Genomic DNA, 19,828 nt, shown 5'->3' with positions numbered 1-19,828 from the left:
TCTCTCTTTCCCCTTGGAGCCGGCACACCTCCTCCCCATTTCCTCCATTGTTATCAAGCTTCCAAGCTTGATTCCCCAAGCTTCCACACACCAAAACCCATAGCCCACTTCACAAAAAATACTCTCCACACCCTAAGGAAGCTATAGATACCAAAAAGAAACAAGAAAATTGAAGTTTTGCAAGACACCCAAAAAGGTTAGTGCTTTAAACTTTTAATCTCTTATTTAAGCATGAATATCATGCTAAATCAAGTGAAAATGTGCATGAAATAAAAAGAAAATCTTGAGGAAAGAACCCTTGAATTTTTGGCAGCCATGGAACTTGAAGTTTGTTGCTTTTAAGTGATGAAAAATGGTTCCATGAGAATGTGTGATGAGTTGAAATGTTTGGGTGTTTGATTGTGTAGTGTTTGTGTAAATTTGAAACTTTGAAAACTAGGGTTTGTGTAAATGCTTGAGGACTTGGTGTAAATGCTTGAAATTGACCTATTGAGTTGAGATTGCTGCTTATAGAAGTGTATTGCATGCAAATTGAAGTAAGGAAGTTCGAGGAATTGAGATATTGGGAGTGTTCAATTTTCTGCAGGTTTGGACTCAATGAGTCCTGTGGGTTTATTGACCCATAACTAAAAATGTGTGACTCCAATTGGTATGAGGCCAATTGGAGGTGAAATTAGACTCAAAATATCCCATTTTTCATGCAGATACTATGCCCAAATTTTGTCAAAATCATGACCAATTCTCTATCCAAATCAGGATGACCAAACACTTAGACATAGGGCTACACTTTTCATGAAGACAACTTGACCCAGTTTTGCTGTTAACCAAGTCAAATTGTTAGCACAAGTTGGGTCACTAAAACTACCAACCCAGAAACTGACCAAAACACTGTTCCTTTGGTATGCCTGACCATTCTTGGCAAAAATGCCATAACTTGGTCTCCAAAGTTGCAAATTGAGTGAAACTAGTGCCAAAAGTTTTATAAGACATAGCACAACAATTTTTATGTTTTGACCAAGCTCCAAAACCCATTGCATCCTTGGGAAAATATTAGCCAAAATTAGGAATTGAAATTTGAAAAATGTTAAGTTGAACCCAGAATGCCATTTGATACCTGTGTGTTCATTTGGCCATAACTCCCACTAGGAAATTCCATTTGAGATGTGCCAATATGATCTGGAAACATGATACTTAGGGCTACAACATTGATTTAGACACCTTTGCCAAATTCTAAGTGTAAAGACCCTAAAAAGAGGGACAAACATACTGCCCTAAAGATTGACTATTGCCTTTATAGGATTAAGAGTTTAGGTTAATACATTGACTATAACTCACTATACCAAGCTTGAAAAATTATAAAATTGTATCTTGGAGTCCCTAAGACATAGAGGAACATATCTTGTGAAGGAACCTAAGTCTAAAAATGACCATAAAATGATCAAATGACTGGTCAAAGTTTATTGACCAGGAATTATAAATTCTAGACAGCTTAGAGGCAAAGGGACCAGTTATGGTATTTTGACCATAACTTGAGTTCTATAACCCTAAATTCAGTGATTCAAAACTAAAATTTAAGTTTAAACATAGAGGAGCAATTGTTATGAAGGAAGTGTGACCAAATAGACGTTCTACCCTAGTCAAATTCCTAGATAAAAATAACACATCAAAATGAACCTAAAGAAATGTTTATGGGAAAAATGCTATACATGGTAATTAAAATACTCATAAGGCTAATTTAATATTAAAAATGATATGAATATGTAAATTGGGACTAATGTCCTATTAATATGAAATTAATGGTACCACTGAATAGTACCAGAAAATGGTAACAGTGAATAGTACTAAAATAATTAAAATCATGCTTAATTGCCTATAGTATACCTAGACTTATTTATTTAGTTTGGATAAATTGATATACCAATTAGGGACTACAGATAGCAGTACTGCCTACCGAGAAAATCATGAACTGACAATATATGTCTGGTATGATTGTTCTATAGGCTATATGCCTACTTACTGGCCATTGTGCCTACTTTAATTCTGGCTTTACAAGCCTGACAGTGGGTCTTGTGCCCGACAGCTGACCTCGTGCCTAACAGATGTATACAGGGTAGACATATGGCTGTCTAACCCATATACTCCCGTGTATCCAGCTCTTATAATCTGTTATAGATTTCTTGGGCACTGATAAAAAAAAATTAATTAAGACTTGAAATACAATAAGTAATCATAAAAGATCACGGTAATGTTAATTGTTTCCAAAGTGCAATAAAAATGTAAAAGACCTAGAAATTATGATTTGCAGATATTAATTCAATTGTTTAATTATTGTTATTATAAATTATGCACCACTAAGCGTTATGCTTAGCACGTTGGTTTTCCATCGCGTAGGTATTGGAGATCGTGATGCGTCACAGCGGCCATACGGTAGTGTTGAGCGAGTTTCGACGGATCGCCATCGACTGAGTCACCTCACCAGTCTTTTGTATCTTGGTAGGGCCCATGTATAGACTAGTATTTTGGTTCATTATGTTTAATCATAATGTAATTACTAGTTATGATGTATTTCATTTTGGACTTGTAATTAAACTTGAGATTGAAATGCAAACTTATAATTTATTATCTATGAAATTCTATATGAATGCAATAGATGATACTTCGTTTTGAGATCTCATAAATAATTGTAAGTGATATGATACAAGAGAATATGATATGGAAATGTGTGAAATGAATATTGACATGTTAACAGGTGATTAGTTGAACCCGCCAGATGCTAATAAAACAGGGGGGGCTCTGTCCGGGTCTCCACAGAAATAAGTTATATATATATAAAAAAAAAATTCTACACATGGATTACTACTTTTAAATGATATTAAAAGTTTACAATAGATATGATAAAACATGATAGGGTGTTTCGGCACCGAATGTGGCACTTCTTGCTCAACTGTACTATAGATGGGTGAGGGGCGTCATAAATTTTCTCTTTGTCAAGAAATATTTTTTGTAAATTTATTTTTTTTACCTCAAATATTAAAAAATAGAAAAAATATTTTTCAAGAAAATATTTTTCGCAAAATAAATAGTAATATTTGTTAAATTTATAAGGTTTGTATATTTTATTCATTTAAAAATTTACTCTCTAAAACATTGTTATATACAATATACATTCTAGATTATACCTAAGTATTTGTATAACATATACTTCTTATATATATATATATATATAATTATAGTCAAAATTATTAGGATAGAATATTTTTTTATTATTTGATTGTAATCTTAAACTAATTGTATATGTTTATGTCATGCATATATAAATATTTTTACTTTTTAATAAGATTGTCAAAATTTAGAAAAAGAATTCCTATTTTAAAAATAGGAAGTTATTTTCCCTAAAAATACTTAATTTTCTCTTTGTCAAGAAATATTTTTCGTAAATTTATTTTTTTTACCTTAAATATTAAAAAATATAAAAAATATTTTTCAAGAAAATATTTTTCGCGAAATAAATAGTAATATTTGTTAAATTTATAAGGTTTGTATATAATTTTTATTTTTATTCATTTAAAAATTTACTCTCTGAAACATTGTTATATACAATATACATTCTAGATTATACCTAAGTATTTGTATAACATATACTTCTTATATATATATATAAAAAATTATAGTCAAAATTATTAGGATAGAATATATTTTTCATTATTTGATTATAATCTTAAACTAATTGTATATGTTTATGTCATGAATATATAAATATTTTTACTTTTTAATAAAATTATCAAAATTTAAAAAAAGAATTCCTATTTTAAAAATAGGAATTTATTTTCCCTAAAAATACTTAATTTTCTCTTTGTCAAGAAATATTTTTCGTAAATTTATTTTTTTACCTCAAATATTAAAAAATATAAAAAATATTTTTCAAGAAAATATTTTTCACGAAATAAATAGTAATATTTGTTAAATTTATAAGGTTTGTATATAATTTTTATTTTTATTCATTTAAAAATTTACTCTCTAAAATATTGTTATATACAATATACATTCTAGATTATACCTAAGTACTTGTATAACATATACTTCTTATATATATATATAAAAAATTATAGTCAAAATTATTAGGATAGAATATATTTTTCATTATTTGATTGTAATGTTAAACTAATTGTATATGTTTATGTCATGCATATATAAATATTTTTACTTTTTAATAAGATTATCAAAATTTAGAAAAAGAATTCCTATTTTAAAAATAGGAAGTTATTTTTCCTAAAAATACTTAATTTTCTCTTTGTCAAGAAATATTTTTCGTAAATTTATTTTTCTTTACCTCAAATATTAAAAAATATAAAAAATATTTTTCAAGAAAATATTTTTCGGGAAATAAATAGTAATATTTGTTAAATTTATAAGGTTTGTATATAATTTTTATTTTATTCATTTAAAAATTTACTCTCTAAAACATTTTTATATACAATATACATTCTAGATTATACCTAAGTATTTGTATAACATATACTTCTTATATATATATATATATATATATATATATATATATATATATAATTATTAGGATAGAATATAAGCATCCATTTAACAAACATATTGCAATATATAATTATTTCATATGTTTAATGACTACAAAAATCATTGCAAGCATATTTAGTTTAGTCATATTTTTAGTTTCAAAAATTAAAAAAATAAATTAAAATTTTTTATTTTACCAAACAAAATCAAATTATTTAAAAATTCAAATCAAATTAAATTAAATAGAATCATTTTGATTCGATAGGATGATCTAAGTATAATCATGTACACCCATAGAAAAAAAAAAGTAATAAAAGTGGGCTTTAATATTCTTATTTTTTTACAGTTAAATTGAATATTATGCATTAATTCTTTAGCACCATATTATAAAATGTTTATGTAATATCTCTAAATATTTTTATAGATTACATGGAAACGAAAACCAAAAATTTTGAGAATTTTTTATGCAAATTTCATAAATTTTCAAGACTCAATAAATTTTTAAAGTTTGAAAAAAAAAATAAAAATAATACTTACGTTGGCTTCAGCCGACAATACTCCTTGCAGTGCCCATCTGGTCTACCAAATCAATCTAAATTAACCATATTCCTAAAATCTAGCTCGGGGCTTAACCTTTACTCTATTCCATCAATATCTAAACCTATCATAAATTTCCTCAAATATTCCTTTGAGCCTTAAATTAAGTTACCTTATTATTTTAATTCAATTTAAATAATTATACTCACCCAAATATATAAAACTAAGCACTGAGCTAAACATAAAATTTGGGGTAAAAAATCCAAATTAGAGTTTAGGTTTACTTTTGTCGAAACAATTACCTAAAACACGTCGGAAGCATGCAAAAATAATGTGAATGACAACATTATTGGAGACAATTTTTGACAATTTGTCAGGCCCTTGGGTTTGAGCGAAAATGCATTCCCAAACATTGGCAGTAGGGGCATGTGATTCCAGTTTTAGTTTGGAATCTACCTATAAATCAAAATCCAACTAAATTTTTGGTATATTTTCAGTTCAATTCTTTGATGTTTCGCTTTTAGTTTGGTTCTTGTACTTTAGTTTTAGTTCAATTTCAATTTAGGTTTTAGTGAAACAATTTTTATATAATTGTTGTCATGGAAAGTCACACTTGAATTACCATTTAAATTTTAGGCTAATTTACAAATTAGTTCTTAAGGTATGTCATGCAATTCCCTGCTTTTTATTTTGTAACAACTTAATCCCTAACTTTTAATTCCATTAGTCTTTGGGGCATGTCATGTAATTGGTTGCTTTTTTATTTTGTTACAACTTAATCCCTCATGTTTGATTCCCCTAGTAGACTAGTCCCTATCTTCAAATTGATAATTAACTCTATTAACTTTGTTAATTTCTTTTCAATTTGAAATAATTTAATCCTTCAAATTTTATTTTATTAACAAAATAATTTTTATATCCAAGTTTTATATTTATGTAATTATTTATTTTGTAATTAGTAATTATATATTTTATAAAAATATTAAATATTTTTCATAATTATAATTATTTAAATATAAAATACTAAAATTATTTAATTAGATAAGAATATGCATTTTCAAATAGTAAAAAATATTAAAATAACAAATAATATGTTTTACTACAATATAACATATAGTTAATAAACAATATGTTTGTTAATAACTATTTAAAAATTTAAATATTTTAAAAAAATTAACTATTTTTAGTATTATGTGTTAATAACAAACAATATGTTTTACCATAATAAAAAAAATTATTTTATAGCAAACAATACGCTTGACCATAATATAAAAAATTTAAAAAATTAATAAAACAAATTATTTGTTGATAACCATTTTTACTATTTGAAAAAGCATATTATTATTATTATTATTATTATTATTATTATTATTATTATTATTATTATTATTATTATTATTATTATTATTATTTTCATCTTCTAATTAAATACTTTAGTATTTTATATTTAAAAAATTATAATCGTGAAAGTATTTTATATTTTTATAAAATGCATAACTATATAAATAAATGTTTATTTGAATATAAAATTTAGATGAAAAAATTATTTTGTTGATAAAATAATACGTCAGAAACTAGATTGTTTCAAATTGAAAAAAAATTTATAAAGTTAATAGAATTAATGAAGTTAATAGTCATTTTAGATAGCAAAGACTAATATATTAAGGGAATCAAATCTTAAAAACTAATTATTACAAATTTGAAAAAAGGGACAGTCCTGTAATTTTTTATATATCTTAGAGATTAATATATAAATTGTCCTAAATTTTAAAATTCATTATTAATACACATTATATTATATATGTTTTTTAATTATATAATCTTTAGTTTATATATATATATATATATATATATATATATATATATATATATATATATATATATAAAATATAATAGTTTTTCTTTGCTTTGTATTCCAGCTAGATTCTATAGCTTAATTTTCAATGACTTGTTGCTTATAAAAATTAATAATAATAAAGCATATTATATAATATGCTAACTCAATTTTAACGCACACAGGAAACTTCTACTTAGGTAGATTAAGACTCGTCTTCCACATTTTTATTCTTTGAAGGAAAAAGACTAAAAGAGCCTTCGTTCCATGCCCCACTTGTGACAAGCTCATGATTTATGGCCCTAATGGCAAGGTTTACTTTTCCCTCTATCTCAACAAAAAGATAATCAACAAGTGGATTATTTGGATCCTATGCTGAGACGCAGTCATCAAAGTTTTGTCCAAAATCCGTCTCTATACAAGAGCACTGCAAGTCTTTGTATTCTTGCTCCCTCCTTGGTAAGGAGGCGTTACGAACTTCTCCACGAGAAAGACTGTCAACATCTTGACCTCTACCAACGACTAGTACAAGTCTTCGTGCCCCAATCCTCCCATTCCTTTAGCTGGGTTTCATTTGCCAGGACGCTGCTTGTTGCATCTAACCATTTCATTGTCTATATGATTGGTCCCACCTCGTCTGGTTTAGGTCCTTTTTGATGAGATGCTTCGATTTCTGCTTTATGTCTTTTTTATTTTGATTTTGTTTGGATTGTGTGTCTGGAGCAGGTTTTTTCATTAAGCATGATGCTTCTTAGGTTGGGTATTGAAAAGGCATTAACTTGAGTTTAATTAGAGATTTTCATTCTGAAGTTTTTTTTTTAAAATAGTTTTAATAAAATTTTGTTTATAGAAAAAAGTCTAATGTTATAATAATTTTTTTTTAAAGTAAAAATATATATACATATTAAGAAAATTGATAAACAAAAAGTATAATTGAAACACTTTAAGTAAATCAAGAGTTAAATAAAAAAATTTTAAGTATAAAATAACACAATTAACGAAATTTGGAGTTAAATTTGTGCAAATGTTTTATTTATGTGTAATTAGGGAGAAAAAAAGAAAGAAAGAACACCTATAGTAAGCCAAAACTTACTTGTCAATCAGAAAAAGGTTGTCGAAGTCATTAGCTGGATTACTAGTAATTCAGTATTTTAGAAGTTGAGTGTATATATTACGCTGGAGGACTAATGGGAGACTTTTACAAGTCTTCCATAAGCGGCAATAATTCAGAGTCCAATGAGCTTGATGGGTAATGGAGGGAGCACTTAGCATTTAGTTGGAAGTTCTATTTTTCCACTACAATGACAACCAAGAATGGTCGCATGATCCTGTCGTGTACGAGGACATTGTCAAAAATCATTATTTATTTATTGTTAGTTTGATGTGATCATCTCTTTTTAACAAGAATTCTTGAGAAAATATGAATACAAACAGAACCGAAGACTTTACAAGTCTTTCCAATACCCCATATTTCACGGATTCAGATTTTTCCACACTTTCCTTTCGTTGAATAAAAGTTAAAAAAAAAAAAAAGGAAAAAGAAGAAATTTTTCCAATTTATTGGAGTTTAAACTCCAAAAAATAACATATAAATATAAAAATATTGTCTAATAAATTAATGATTATATATCTATTTTAATAATAAAAAAATTATATATATATATATATATATATATATATATATATATATATATATATATATATATATATATATATAAAGTCAATTACAATATCTCAAGAGAGATTACGAAAGCTTTACTTTTGTCATGAATCCCCATGATTTATCTTAATTTGTGAGTTATAGAAAATAGACTACTTAATTATATTATACGTTTATCAGTGCCCAAGCCTAAATATGGTCAAAAGTTGAGCACCATTATATGATCGTAAAATTTCCAGCTAGAGTTTCAGTTTCAGTTTCAGTTATATGCAAAGATGAAAACCAACTTGAAGATTGAATCATTGAAAGGGTTGTCTTTATCTCTGCTATTTGTTTTGATGATCGTGATATCTGGTTATAGTGCAGCCCTCCTTGAAGACAACATTGCAAATTCCTCCTGCATGTGCAACGCCACAACGGCTCAACGCATACAAGAAGAATCAGATGTAGATGGAAACCTTTTTCGTTATCCAAGTACGGGAAAACAAGCCTTTTGCAACTCAGCTATATACGGCAATTGCATAAGACCCTTCGGTGCCCGGAATCGGCCATGTACCTTCTACAATCGATGCAAGCGAAAGTGATTCTGAGGGAGAGACATTTAAAAAAAAAAAAAAAGAAAAATTCCCAGATTGGGGTTTCTGTATTGATCGTGTTTTATTCTTAAAAATTGATTTATCATCGATGTTGTTTTATGTACGTAGAGGATAAGAGAATTAAAGTAAACTCTATACAGAATCTATATACTTTTTCCTCTCTCTCTCTAATAATGATATCAAAATTATTATGTTTCCCTTAGTAAATCATAAGACTAAAACAAAGTAAATTAAACAAAAAAAATATTTGTGTGATTTATCCTTAACGACATATCAAAGAATCTATCGATATTTTTAGTGCATTAGGGATATATTCATCCTTCATTATTACCAAACATATATATAATTACATCACCATAAACCAAATTCTCTCATTCTCTATCAACCTAATTAAGTTAAAAAATAATCATAATTAAAAGCATACACGTACTAATTAATTAATAGAATTATTCCTTTATTACTCTCGACATAACTAAACCATTTACTTATTATACATTAACTATACCATAAAATGTGTTTTCTTAATATGGCAAGATCACTCTATAGGAATTCATTTTTCTTGTACTCAAATCTCTCAATTCAGCAGACAAAATCAAATAATATCTCTTATAATATTTTGTTTATAGAGTAAATTCCCTTGAGCCCCAGCTATATTAATAGCTCTTTAATTAGCAATAATTCTACTATAGAAGTCGTACACTCACAGGAAATAATTTTCTATTTAATTAAAAATATTTCTCTCAATAATATGCTTTTTTTAAACTAAATGATGATGCTGTTGAGTGGTTTGTGGTATTTGTTTGTTTCCTTGAAGAATAAAGGGATTGAGAGATTATAAATGTGAAGATACATGTATAGATAAAAGGTTATGGCAAAGTTTTCTATTTTAGGATTTGTGTGTGAGCAACAATTAGCATCGGTTCTTAATTTCAATCTCGGTGTGCTACATTAATCTAAAAGGACAATAGATTATTACATTTTATAGTTTGCTAAATTGTGATTTGAATTATAGAAGAGTGGGATGATCAGTGGAAGTGAAATTCGTAATTGGGAATTGTAGAACGGGGAGGAAGAAAAGAAAATTCTTAAAATGAAATAAATAGAGAATTGGTGAAGTAATATATATTTTGTGTAGGCCTCAGATAGGCAATTTTATTGATAATTTGTGTTGTGATCTTGTTTTTTGAAGCTCTTTGGAGCATTGTTAAAATTTGGGGAACATTCAACTTATGCTAAAAAGTTGTTGAAATTTCTTTAGAATTTTCTTTTTAAGCAACACAAATTTTATTGAAATAGAGAAAAAAGTAAACAAAGGAAAGAACAAGACTATGGGCCAACAAAATCCAACCCAAGAAACCACGAAACAAGAATGTTTAGAATATAATTCATGTATTTCAAACATTCTAGTCGTATTCTAGAATTTCAGTAATGCTCATCTTTTATTTTTAACATTTCATATACTTTTTATTTCTAGCAAAACTTCAATAGAGTGTTATCCTTTCTTTCACTTTGTCACTTGTAGTGTTCACTAGAGATCGAGCTAACATGTTCTCCCTTGTGTTTTGTAATTCTTTTGGATGTTATATATATAAATGTGTGTATAAAATCTGGTTGGTAAAGTTTAGGATTGTAATCTGTAGATTCATTTTTTGACGTTCATGTTTGGCTTAATGCCACTTCTAGCTAAATGGCCTAGTCATGCTAAATGTTTATAATACGGTTTTCCTATATTTAATTAGTCTTGTTTTCCATGAGACTATTAATTTTTTACGTCATTTTATTTGTGCAAAATATTTCGCTTATTAAAAAATAAAAAGTTTCTTGAGTTGCACTTATCTTTATAGATTAGAGAAGGGTATGATGTAATTATTTCACTTTTTTATTATAAAGGTGATTAATCTTAAAATATGTAAAAGAGATTCAAACTCTAGATCTCCACTCCTTACACTTTTAAAAACGGAGAAAATTAATTAAACTGACTTAATTAATTACTTTTTACATTATGTAATTATTTTCAAAATGACTTTATTTATTTTTGAATTTAAAAAATTAAGCTATAATAATTATCTGCCTTCTACAAATAAAAAATAAATATTTTAAACATATAAATTAGTAAAGAATTAAATTGAATTATTGCATTCTCTTTAGGCCAATTAAACATAAAACACCAAACGTTTGCATGATTTTACAATTTTATTCAAACATTTCAATTTTCGATTAAATATTCTAATACTTCATATTTAGTATAATTATAGTCACAGCCTAAAATTGATTTAGAAAATATTACATTTTGTCTACCAAAGAGTATAATGGTGATAACCAAATGCTCTAAAAATACAATTATGGTAACCAAACGCCCAAAGAAGATTTTATACTTTAGTAATTAAGCTGATTGATTGTTTTAAAAAATTATGATTACATCAATCAAAAGAATAAAATTAGTTCATTTAAAACATATAAAGATAGATTTCTATGAATTTGAGTAATAAAATTTAAAGTTTAGGGCATTTGGGTTATCATAATTGAAAGTTTAATGTATAACATTTAAATTTCTCTAAATCAATTTTGAGTTCTGATTATAATTACACCTAATATAAAAGATTAGGATATTTAATCCAAAATTGAAACATTTAGATAAAATTATAAGATTACGCAAATGTTTGGTATTTTATACCCACTTGTCCTTCTCTTTATTAAACATTCTCTTTTTGTTTGTTTTGGTTTTGTATCATTTCTTTCTTATATTTCAAAGATTCAAAAAAAAAAAAGTATTGTCAGAATTTTTTACCTTAATTTTTTACACCATAAAATGGTTCTAGTGTTACGAAGTTTGAAGGGGAGAGCAAAGTGATAAAACTGAATATTGTAATTTTGACTCTAAATTTGAAATTAATTGCATATTTAATTTAGGAAAAAGATTGATAATATATTTTGGGTTAATTATCACACGTAGTAACTCAATTTTTATGAGTGTTCTCATAAAAGTAATTAAACTTTAATTTTTTTAATAAAACTCTCTTAACTTTAATTTGATTTCATAAAAGTCACCGTAACCTAAAATTAAAGGTTTTTAAGTTAATCTACTGACTTGTTAATTATTTTACCCATAAAATTACCTAACTAGTAGTTGCCAGTAGAGAATAAACAAAGAAAAGGGAGGGGGTTTGACGGAAAGAGGGTAGCTGGATATGTTTTATACATCACATATTTTTCTAAAAAAATAAAATTAGGTAACTTTCTTTGTAAAATAATTGACAATTTAGTGGGTTAATGATGTGGACTACTGCAAGTATATGGGTCATTCAAGTAGTATAGAAAAAGATATCGTACCCATGAAGAGTTGTGTTTTCAATTAAATTTTTGATATAAAATAAATTATGTTAAAATTGTATTTTAATCAAATAAATAAAGGAAATTTGGGAATTTAAAGTTTAAGGTATGAAAATGCAAAACTCAATTCAAATAATGATTAATTTAATAATTGGCTAAATAAAAAAATTGAGAATATTAATAATGAAAATTGATAAAATGAGATTAAACTAAGCACTCAAAAGTAAAATTTCAAGCAACAATTGATAAAATATGATTCCGGAGTTAAGAGTTCATATTCAAGTTAATTTGGGATTTTCCTAGCTAGTATAATCTATGAAATTTATGGATTTAAAGGAGAACAATTGTAAAATTCTTTGAAACCTCTTTCGAGTGAATCAAATAGTGTCTTAGTTTATTGAATCCTACTTTCACAGAGTTTAAGATTAACTCTTTAATCAATTTATTAAGCCCTCTTAATCCTTAGTATCTTTCTAGATCAAAGTTAATTAAGTCCAATTTCTTGATTATCTATCACTTGGTCTTCTCCTTTCGGTCCTTTAACCAAGGATTAAAAATAATACTTAATATTGTTTCCTTTACTTCTGTATATATGCGTATTCTTCTATATATACACATATTCTATGATTTATCTATGCTAACTTCTGTCTTTATCCTTTCCTTTACTTAGAGTATACTCTTGTCTTGGGCAATAAGAAGCTGAGGAGGAGCTCAGGGAATAGTAGCCATACATTCATTATGTGATCTCTGTTTCTATCCTTTAGACTATATACTACCCTCTACTATTTCGAGGAGAAGATTGATGTGGCCCAACCGCAAGTGCATGGGTCGTACAAGTAATATAGAAAAGATATCGTTCCCACGAGGAGTTGTGTTAATGATTGAATTTTTGATATAAAAATTCTAACTAATTTGAACTATTTTTGAAATGAAAGTAATAAATTGATAGTTATTGAAGTGTGAATTCTATGTGTGTAAAATTAATAATCTATTCAATAATGTAATGATTTAACTAAAATTGCATCAAAATAAGCAAATTGAAATATGGCAAGATTTAAAATGGCAAGTAATTAAATTCAATTAGAAATTAACAATGATAAAAAGGCGATTCCGGAGTTCGGGAGTTCATATTCAAGCTATTTTGGGATTTTTAAATTGGTTATCCAATCTTGTGGAACTTACGGGTTTTAAGGAGATTAATTCTTAAATCCTTTAAATATCCTTTCGAGTAGGACAAAGAGTGCCTTAATCAATCTAATCCTACTTTCGTGGAGTTAAAGTTAATCAAGACCCATTAAGTTCCTTAATTAATCTGTAAATTCTCTTAATCCTTAGTCTATTTCTAGATCTAAGTTAATTAAGTCCAATTTCTTGATTATCTATCACAAGGCTTTCTCCTTTCGGTGCCTCAACCATGGATTAAGAACATCACTTAATGGGATCCTACACTAAGCATGTCATTTAGCACACAAGAAATGAATAAAATTCATTAAGACCACAAAATATGGATTACCCAATTAAAATCCACAAAATATCTCAAATATTACATCCCAACTCCAGAATCTAATGAAAACTACTTACTATTCATAATAATTACAAGATATTCTGAGTTAATATGGAAATAAAACCTTAATCTAAGCTAAGAACTAAGAAATCCAATACAAGAAAGGTAAGAAATATGCAAGAAAGGAAAGAAAACTCCAAATCTGTCTGGAAATGGAGGGGGTGACATTTTTAGCTCCCTCTTTTTGACTCTTCAGCTGCTGCTCCTTTTCTTTTCTTTCTCCTCCTTTTTCTAAAATGGGATAAGGGCTTATTTATATCTTTTTCTCTGACAAGTAGCCCTAAAATGGTGTGTTTGAGGTGTATTTTTATGAGGGAATCTTCTGCTAGCTCATTATGAAGACTTTATGGAACTGCATAAGTGGACTGTATAAGTTATGCAGTCCCTTATGCAGTTTTTGGCTGGTTCCTGGCTCTCTGTGCGAAGCTGCATGAGCAGGGTGCAAGACTGCATAAGTTATGCAGTTTTCCATGAGGTCGCATAAGCAAGGCATAAATCTGCATAAGTTATGCAGCAACTTATGCAGATTTCGGCAGGTTTGGGACATTGTTTCTTCTCCTTGTGCAGAACTGCACAACTTATGCGGCAAGTTATGCGCAATTTGGCCAATACATACTTCAACTTTGAAACTTGTTTTTGACATCTTTGGCTGTAGAATCACTCCTCAATGGAAAAATTTCTCAAAAACACTATTTTACCTACAAAACAAAGTAAAATTACAAATTAATCTAAAAATTGGCAATTATGAAAAACTATCTAAATAACTAATGAAATTAGCTAAAAGTGACTAATAATCAAATAAAATGACTATGAAATTAAACCTAGATGACTATGCAAAATGCATGTATCAAATACCCCCAAACTCAAGTCTTTGCTTGTCATCTAGCAAAATTTAAAATATAATGCAATTTTTAGGAGTGCCTTGTCCAAAGAGTTATGAAAATCACCTATTAAAGTAACTTAACATACCTTTTAGCCATACCAACAAGCCATATACCCATCCTTCAAGATACAAAGAATTTAATGCTTATCCAAGCTTTCACCGTTTAGCCATAAAGTCAAATATCATCCAAAATTCCCAAACCAACGAATCAAAAGAGAGAGTCATGCTCAAAAGGAATTCTGGAACAATCAATAGTCAAAGTGTCTCTATATAGAATGATGGAATTGAATGAATGAATGAATAATTTTCCAATCCCATAGACAAATTCCCTACTCCTATCTCCACTTATATAGCAAGTATTATCAAGAGATCAAAGGTCTTTTTAGGGATGTAATGGGGCCATGGGGTTCAAAATGAGGCTAAGAAGAAAAAGGGAAAAAAAGATCCAAAGCATGAGAATATTTTCAATCTTGAAAACATAAGGTACACTTCTTATTTTATTATTATTTTCTTCTTATATATATATATATATATATATATATGGAGGAGAGAAATACACAATAAAAATTATCAAGTGCTAGCATATTTTACAAAATACATAAAAATGGAGGGACACTTTGATACTTTGAACCTGTATCTTATATTTTCTCTTGATGATTGTCCCTAAAAATGCTACCCCCAAACTCATTTCCTTTAATTACTTTGGGTGGATTTCTTTCAATTTGAATGACAATAGTGAAAAGCACATATACTAGCACTTTTACAAGATGACAAGCATTTCTTCTCCCTTTCATTAATATATATATATATATATATATATATATATATATATATATATATATATATATATATATATATATATATATATTTTTTTTTTTTTTTTTCTTTCTTTCTTTTTTTTGTTTTTAATATCAGAGTATAAAGTGTACCTAATATTCAATTATTCTCATGAAAAGGATTAGAGTGTTTGGTTCTTTGGCTAGGTAGTAATAAGGGTTTCAAGAAAAATTAGAAATAAAAAGGCTCGAAGAGGTTTGCAAGGGTTAATTTTAATTAGGAAAAAGGCCAAAGGTTTAAAATGAGAAGGTTTAAATCAAAGAATGCCTAATGATCTCTCTTTTCAAGTATAAGCTGGTATTTCGCCTTAAAAGATTTAGAAAATTTGTTCTAGGATTGGTGAGACATCATTTGACTATCTTATATCCAATAACTCCCTCTAAACACTCCAATCTCTAAAGGACTAGTTGGGTGGCTTTTTGGCTAAGAAGATATAGGCAAGGGATAAACACTTCAAAACTTTACACCTCTTAGGAAACTTTCAATCCGCAAACCCAACTAAAGGTAAGTCAAATCACTCTCATAGGCAACTTTTCAATACTCAAGGGATTTGGCAAAAGATTTTATTTCATGATGCATGATTCCTAAAAATGAGCAATGCATTAACTAAATGGAGGAAATCTATTTGTGTGCAATGTGTACAATTTCTAAGTGATGTATAATATGTGTGTAAATGTGTTATGTATATGTATGTATGGATGTATAAGTAAAATATTTACAATATATATGTAAATGGAATGGGATGAGATGTTCCTATACTCAAAATGTGAAAAATGTAGCAAAAATCAAAATGCACACCCCCAAACTCAAAATTGGACATTGTCCTCTGATGCATATATTTTGCATAGTCATTTAGGTCTAATTTTATAACCATTTTTATTTGATTATTAGCCATTTTTAGCTAATTTCATTAGTTAATTAGTTAGTTTTTCATAGTTGTCAATTTTGCATTAATTTGTAATTTTTACTTTGTTTTGTAGGAAAAATGGTGTTTTTGAAGGACTGAAGAGAATTTTGCCATTGAGGAGTGTCTTCTACAGCCAAAGATGTCAAAGAAACAGATTTTCAAGCTGAAATATGCGTTGACCAAACTGTGCATAACTTGCCGCATAAGCTATGCAGATCCGCATAAGGAGAAAGATCACTGTTCCAGAACCAGCTGAAATGTGCATAAGGAGACTGCATAGCTTATGCACATTCTCGCCTCCCTTATGCACCTTCACGGAATTGTGCATAACCTATGCACCAAGTTATGCAGCTTCGCATAAGTGACTCAGAACCAGCCAAGAACTGCATAAGGGACTGCATAACTTATGCAGTCCACTTATGCAGTCCCATAAAGAGTTCATTAATGAGCTGGCAGGAGATTCCCTCAAATAATTCTTCCTAGAACATACCATTTTAGGGCTCCATGTCAGAAAAATGCTATAAATAGTCTCATTTTCCCATTTTAGAGGGGAGACAAGGAGCAGAAAAGGAAAGGAGGGGCTGAGCAGAATTTGAAGAGTCACCTTCACCTTCCACACCATTTTCAACCAAGATTTGCAGATTTCTTTCTTTCCTTACACTTTTCTACATTTCTAGTGTTTAATTTCTTATTTCTTAGCTTGGATTAAAGCTTTATTTCCATTTAAACTCATCATATCTTGTAAGCATTATGGATAGTGAGTAGTTTACTTTTGATTCTGGAGTAAGGGTTGTAATATTTGAGATATTTTGTGGATTTTGATTGGGTAATCCATATTTTGTGGTCTTGATGAGTTTTATTCATTTCTTGTGTGCTTAATGACATGCTTAGTGTAGGATCCCATTAAGTAATGTTCTTAATCCATGGTTGAAGCACCGAAAGGAGAAGGCCTTGTGATAGATAATTAACTTAGACCTAGAAATAGGCTAAGGATTAAGAGGATTCACAGATTAATTAAAGAACTTAATGGGTCTTAATTAATTCTAAGTCCACGAAAGTAGGATTAGTTTGATTAAGGCACTCTTTATCTCACTCGAAAGGGTATTCAAAGGATTTAAGAATTAATCTCCTTAAAACCATTAGTTTCACAAGATTAGATAACCAATTTAAAATCCCAAAATAACTCGAATATGAAATCCCGAACTCCGGAATCGCCTTTTTATCATTGTTAATTTCTAATCGAATTTAATTACTTGCCATTTTTAATCTTACCATATTTCAACTTGCTTATTTCAATTTGATGCAATTTTAGTTTAATTAATACATTGTTGAATAGAATATTAATTTTGCACATATAGATTTCACATTCTCAATACCCATCAATTCATTGCTTTAATTTCAAAAATATTTCAATTTACTCAACTTTTTATATCAAAAATTCAATCATTAACACAATTCCTCGTGGGATTGATATCTTTTCTATACTACTTGTACGACCCGTGCACTTGCGGTAGGGACGCATCAAGTTTTTGGCGCCGTTGCCGGGGAGTTGTTTGTTTAAGATTGAATTCTTGATCATTTTAGTTGTTTATAGTTTTATTTTTGTTATCTTTTCATTTTGTGTTTGTTTGTTCTTTTTCAGGTACTTTTAATCTTTTATGAGAAGAGCTAGAAGCTCAAGTGACACAACCTTACTGTTCAATCCTGAAATTGAGAAATTTTGTAAAGCCAACAAGAAAGAAACCAGAAAAAGGAAAGAAGCCTTGAGAGAAACCGAAATTGAAGCAGACATGGCTGATGAAAGAATTAGAATTGGTGTTGGTAATGCTGGAAATGGTCAAAACAATGAAAATGATGCCCAAGGAGAAGAAGTTGTTAATGCAAACGTGCCTAGGGGAAGTATGATGGATCATGCTTTTCCACGTTTTGATGACTTGAGAGAGAGCATAGCAAGACCAAGGATTGATGCAAATAGTTACAAGATGGATTTTGGAGTTCTTCAAATGATTCAAAATTCTCAATTTGGAGGACATCCTTCTGAAAATCCACACACACACCTGAAGAAGTTTGCTATGATTTGTGACATGCAAAAACAACCTGGAGTGTCTGATGATGCAGCAAGATTGAAGCTATTTCCATTCTCTTTGAAAGATAGAGCATTGGATTGGCTTGATTCTTTACCTCACAACTCCATTACAAATTGGGAGCAACTCACTGATGCATTTCTTGCACAATACTTTCCACCTGGAAAAACTCAAGAGTTGAGGAATCAAATGACAGCATTCAGACCAAGAGAGGATGAAACTCTATATGAGTCATGGATGAGATGGAAGGAATTAGAGAGATTATGCCCACATCATGCCATTCCGAAATGGATGATAAATCAGAATTTCTACACAAATGTCACTCCTGCAATTAGAGGGATTATTGATGCTCAAACAGGAGGAGAATTTATTATGAAGCATGAAGATAAAGCTTATGAGCTATTGGAGAAAATTACAAAGAATACTCATTTTTGGAGTAGTCCAAGAGGACCAGCTCCAACTCAGAAAAGGCAAGCTGCTGGAATGTATGATCTTGATCCATTCAACATGATTAATGCAAAGTTTGATACACTTACAAATGTCCTTGCTAAGAAGATGGAAGATTTGAGTATGTTGGTTAGTTCAACATCATCAGCTGGAAGTTCACAACAAGTTGCTTATACAGAGGAAACAACCAGCTGTGGAGTAGATTATGGAGAACAAGCAGTATATGTTGGTAATTATGGAAATAAGCAAATGGGGAATCCTTATTCTCAAACTTACAATCCAAATTGGAGGAATCATCCCAACTTTTCATGGGGAAATCACCAAAGTCAAGTTCCAAATCAGAATTTTCAACCACAACAGCAAAGTCAAGTTCCATATCAGCAGAATAGGCAACCATTGCCTAATTTTCAGCAGAAAAATATGAACCCTCCACCAAAACAGCAAGAACGAAATTCCACCACTGAAGCTTTATTGCAACAGATTCTTGCTAACCAAAATAAGCATGATGAGGAGATGAGAGAGGTGAAAGCAAGGCTGGAACAGATGCAAACACACAACAGAATGCTGGAAAATCAGATTGCACAACAAGCATCTTCCTCAAGTGCTAAGTCTTTTGGAAAGC

The 19,828-nt window shown here is 28.8% G+C and overlaps 1 protein-coding gene and 1 non-coding gene across 2 annotated transcripts; one reads left to right on the top strand and one right to left on the bottom strand.

The window, feature by feature from the left end:
• The first annotated feature begins 8,833 nt into the window (after positions 1-8,833).
• LOC110672423 (uncharacterized) lies at positions 8,834-9,142 on the top strand. Its single transcript, XM_058141826.1, has one exon. The coding sequence runs from the start codon at positions 8,834-8,836 to the stop codon at positions 9,140-9,142; it is 309 nt and encodes a 102-aa protein (XP_057997809.1).
• A 9,790-nt stretch (positions 9,143-18,932) lies between these two features.
• On the bottom strand, positions 18,933-19,040 carry LOC131176797 (small nucleolar RNA R71). The gene has a single exon (XR_009146688.1). It is a non-coding gene; the product is annotated as a small nucleolar RNA R71 (small nucleolar RNA).
• Positions 19,041-19,828: the final 788 nt, after the last annotated feature.

This window comes from Hevea brasiliensis, unplaced genomic scaffold (genome assembly GCF_030052815.1).
Source record: "Hevea brasiliensis isolate MT/VB/25A 57/8 unplaced genomic scaffold, ASM3005281v1 Scaf244, whole genome shotgun sequence".
Lineage (NCBI taxonomy): Eukaryota > Viridiplantae > Streptophyta > Magnoliopsida > Malpighiales > Euphorbiaceae > Hevea > Hevea brasiliensis.
The sequence above is the reverse complement of the archived record's forward strand: the minus strand, read 5'-3'. Positions and strand labels throughout refer to the sequence as shown.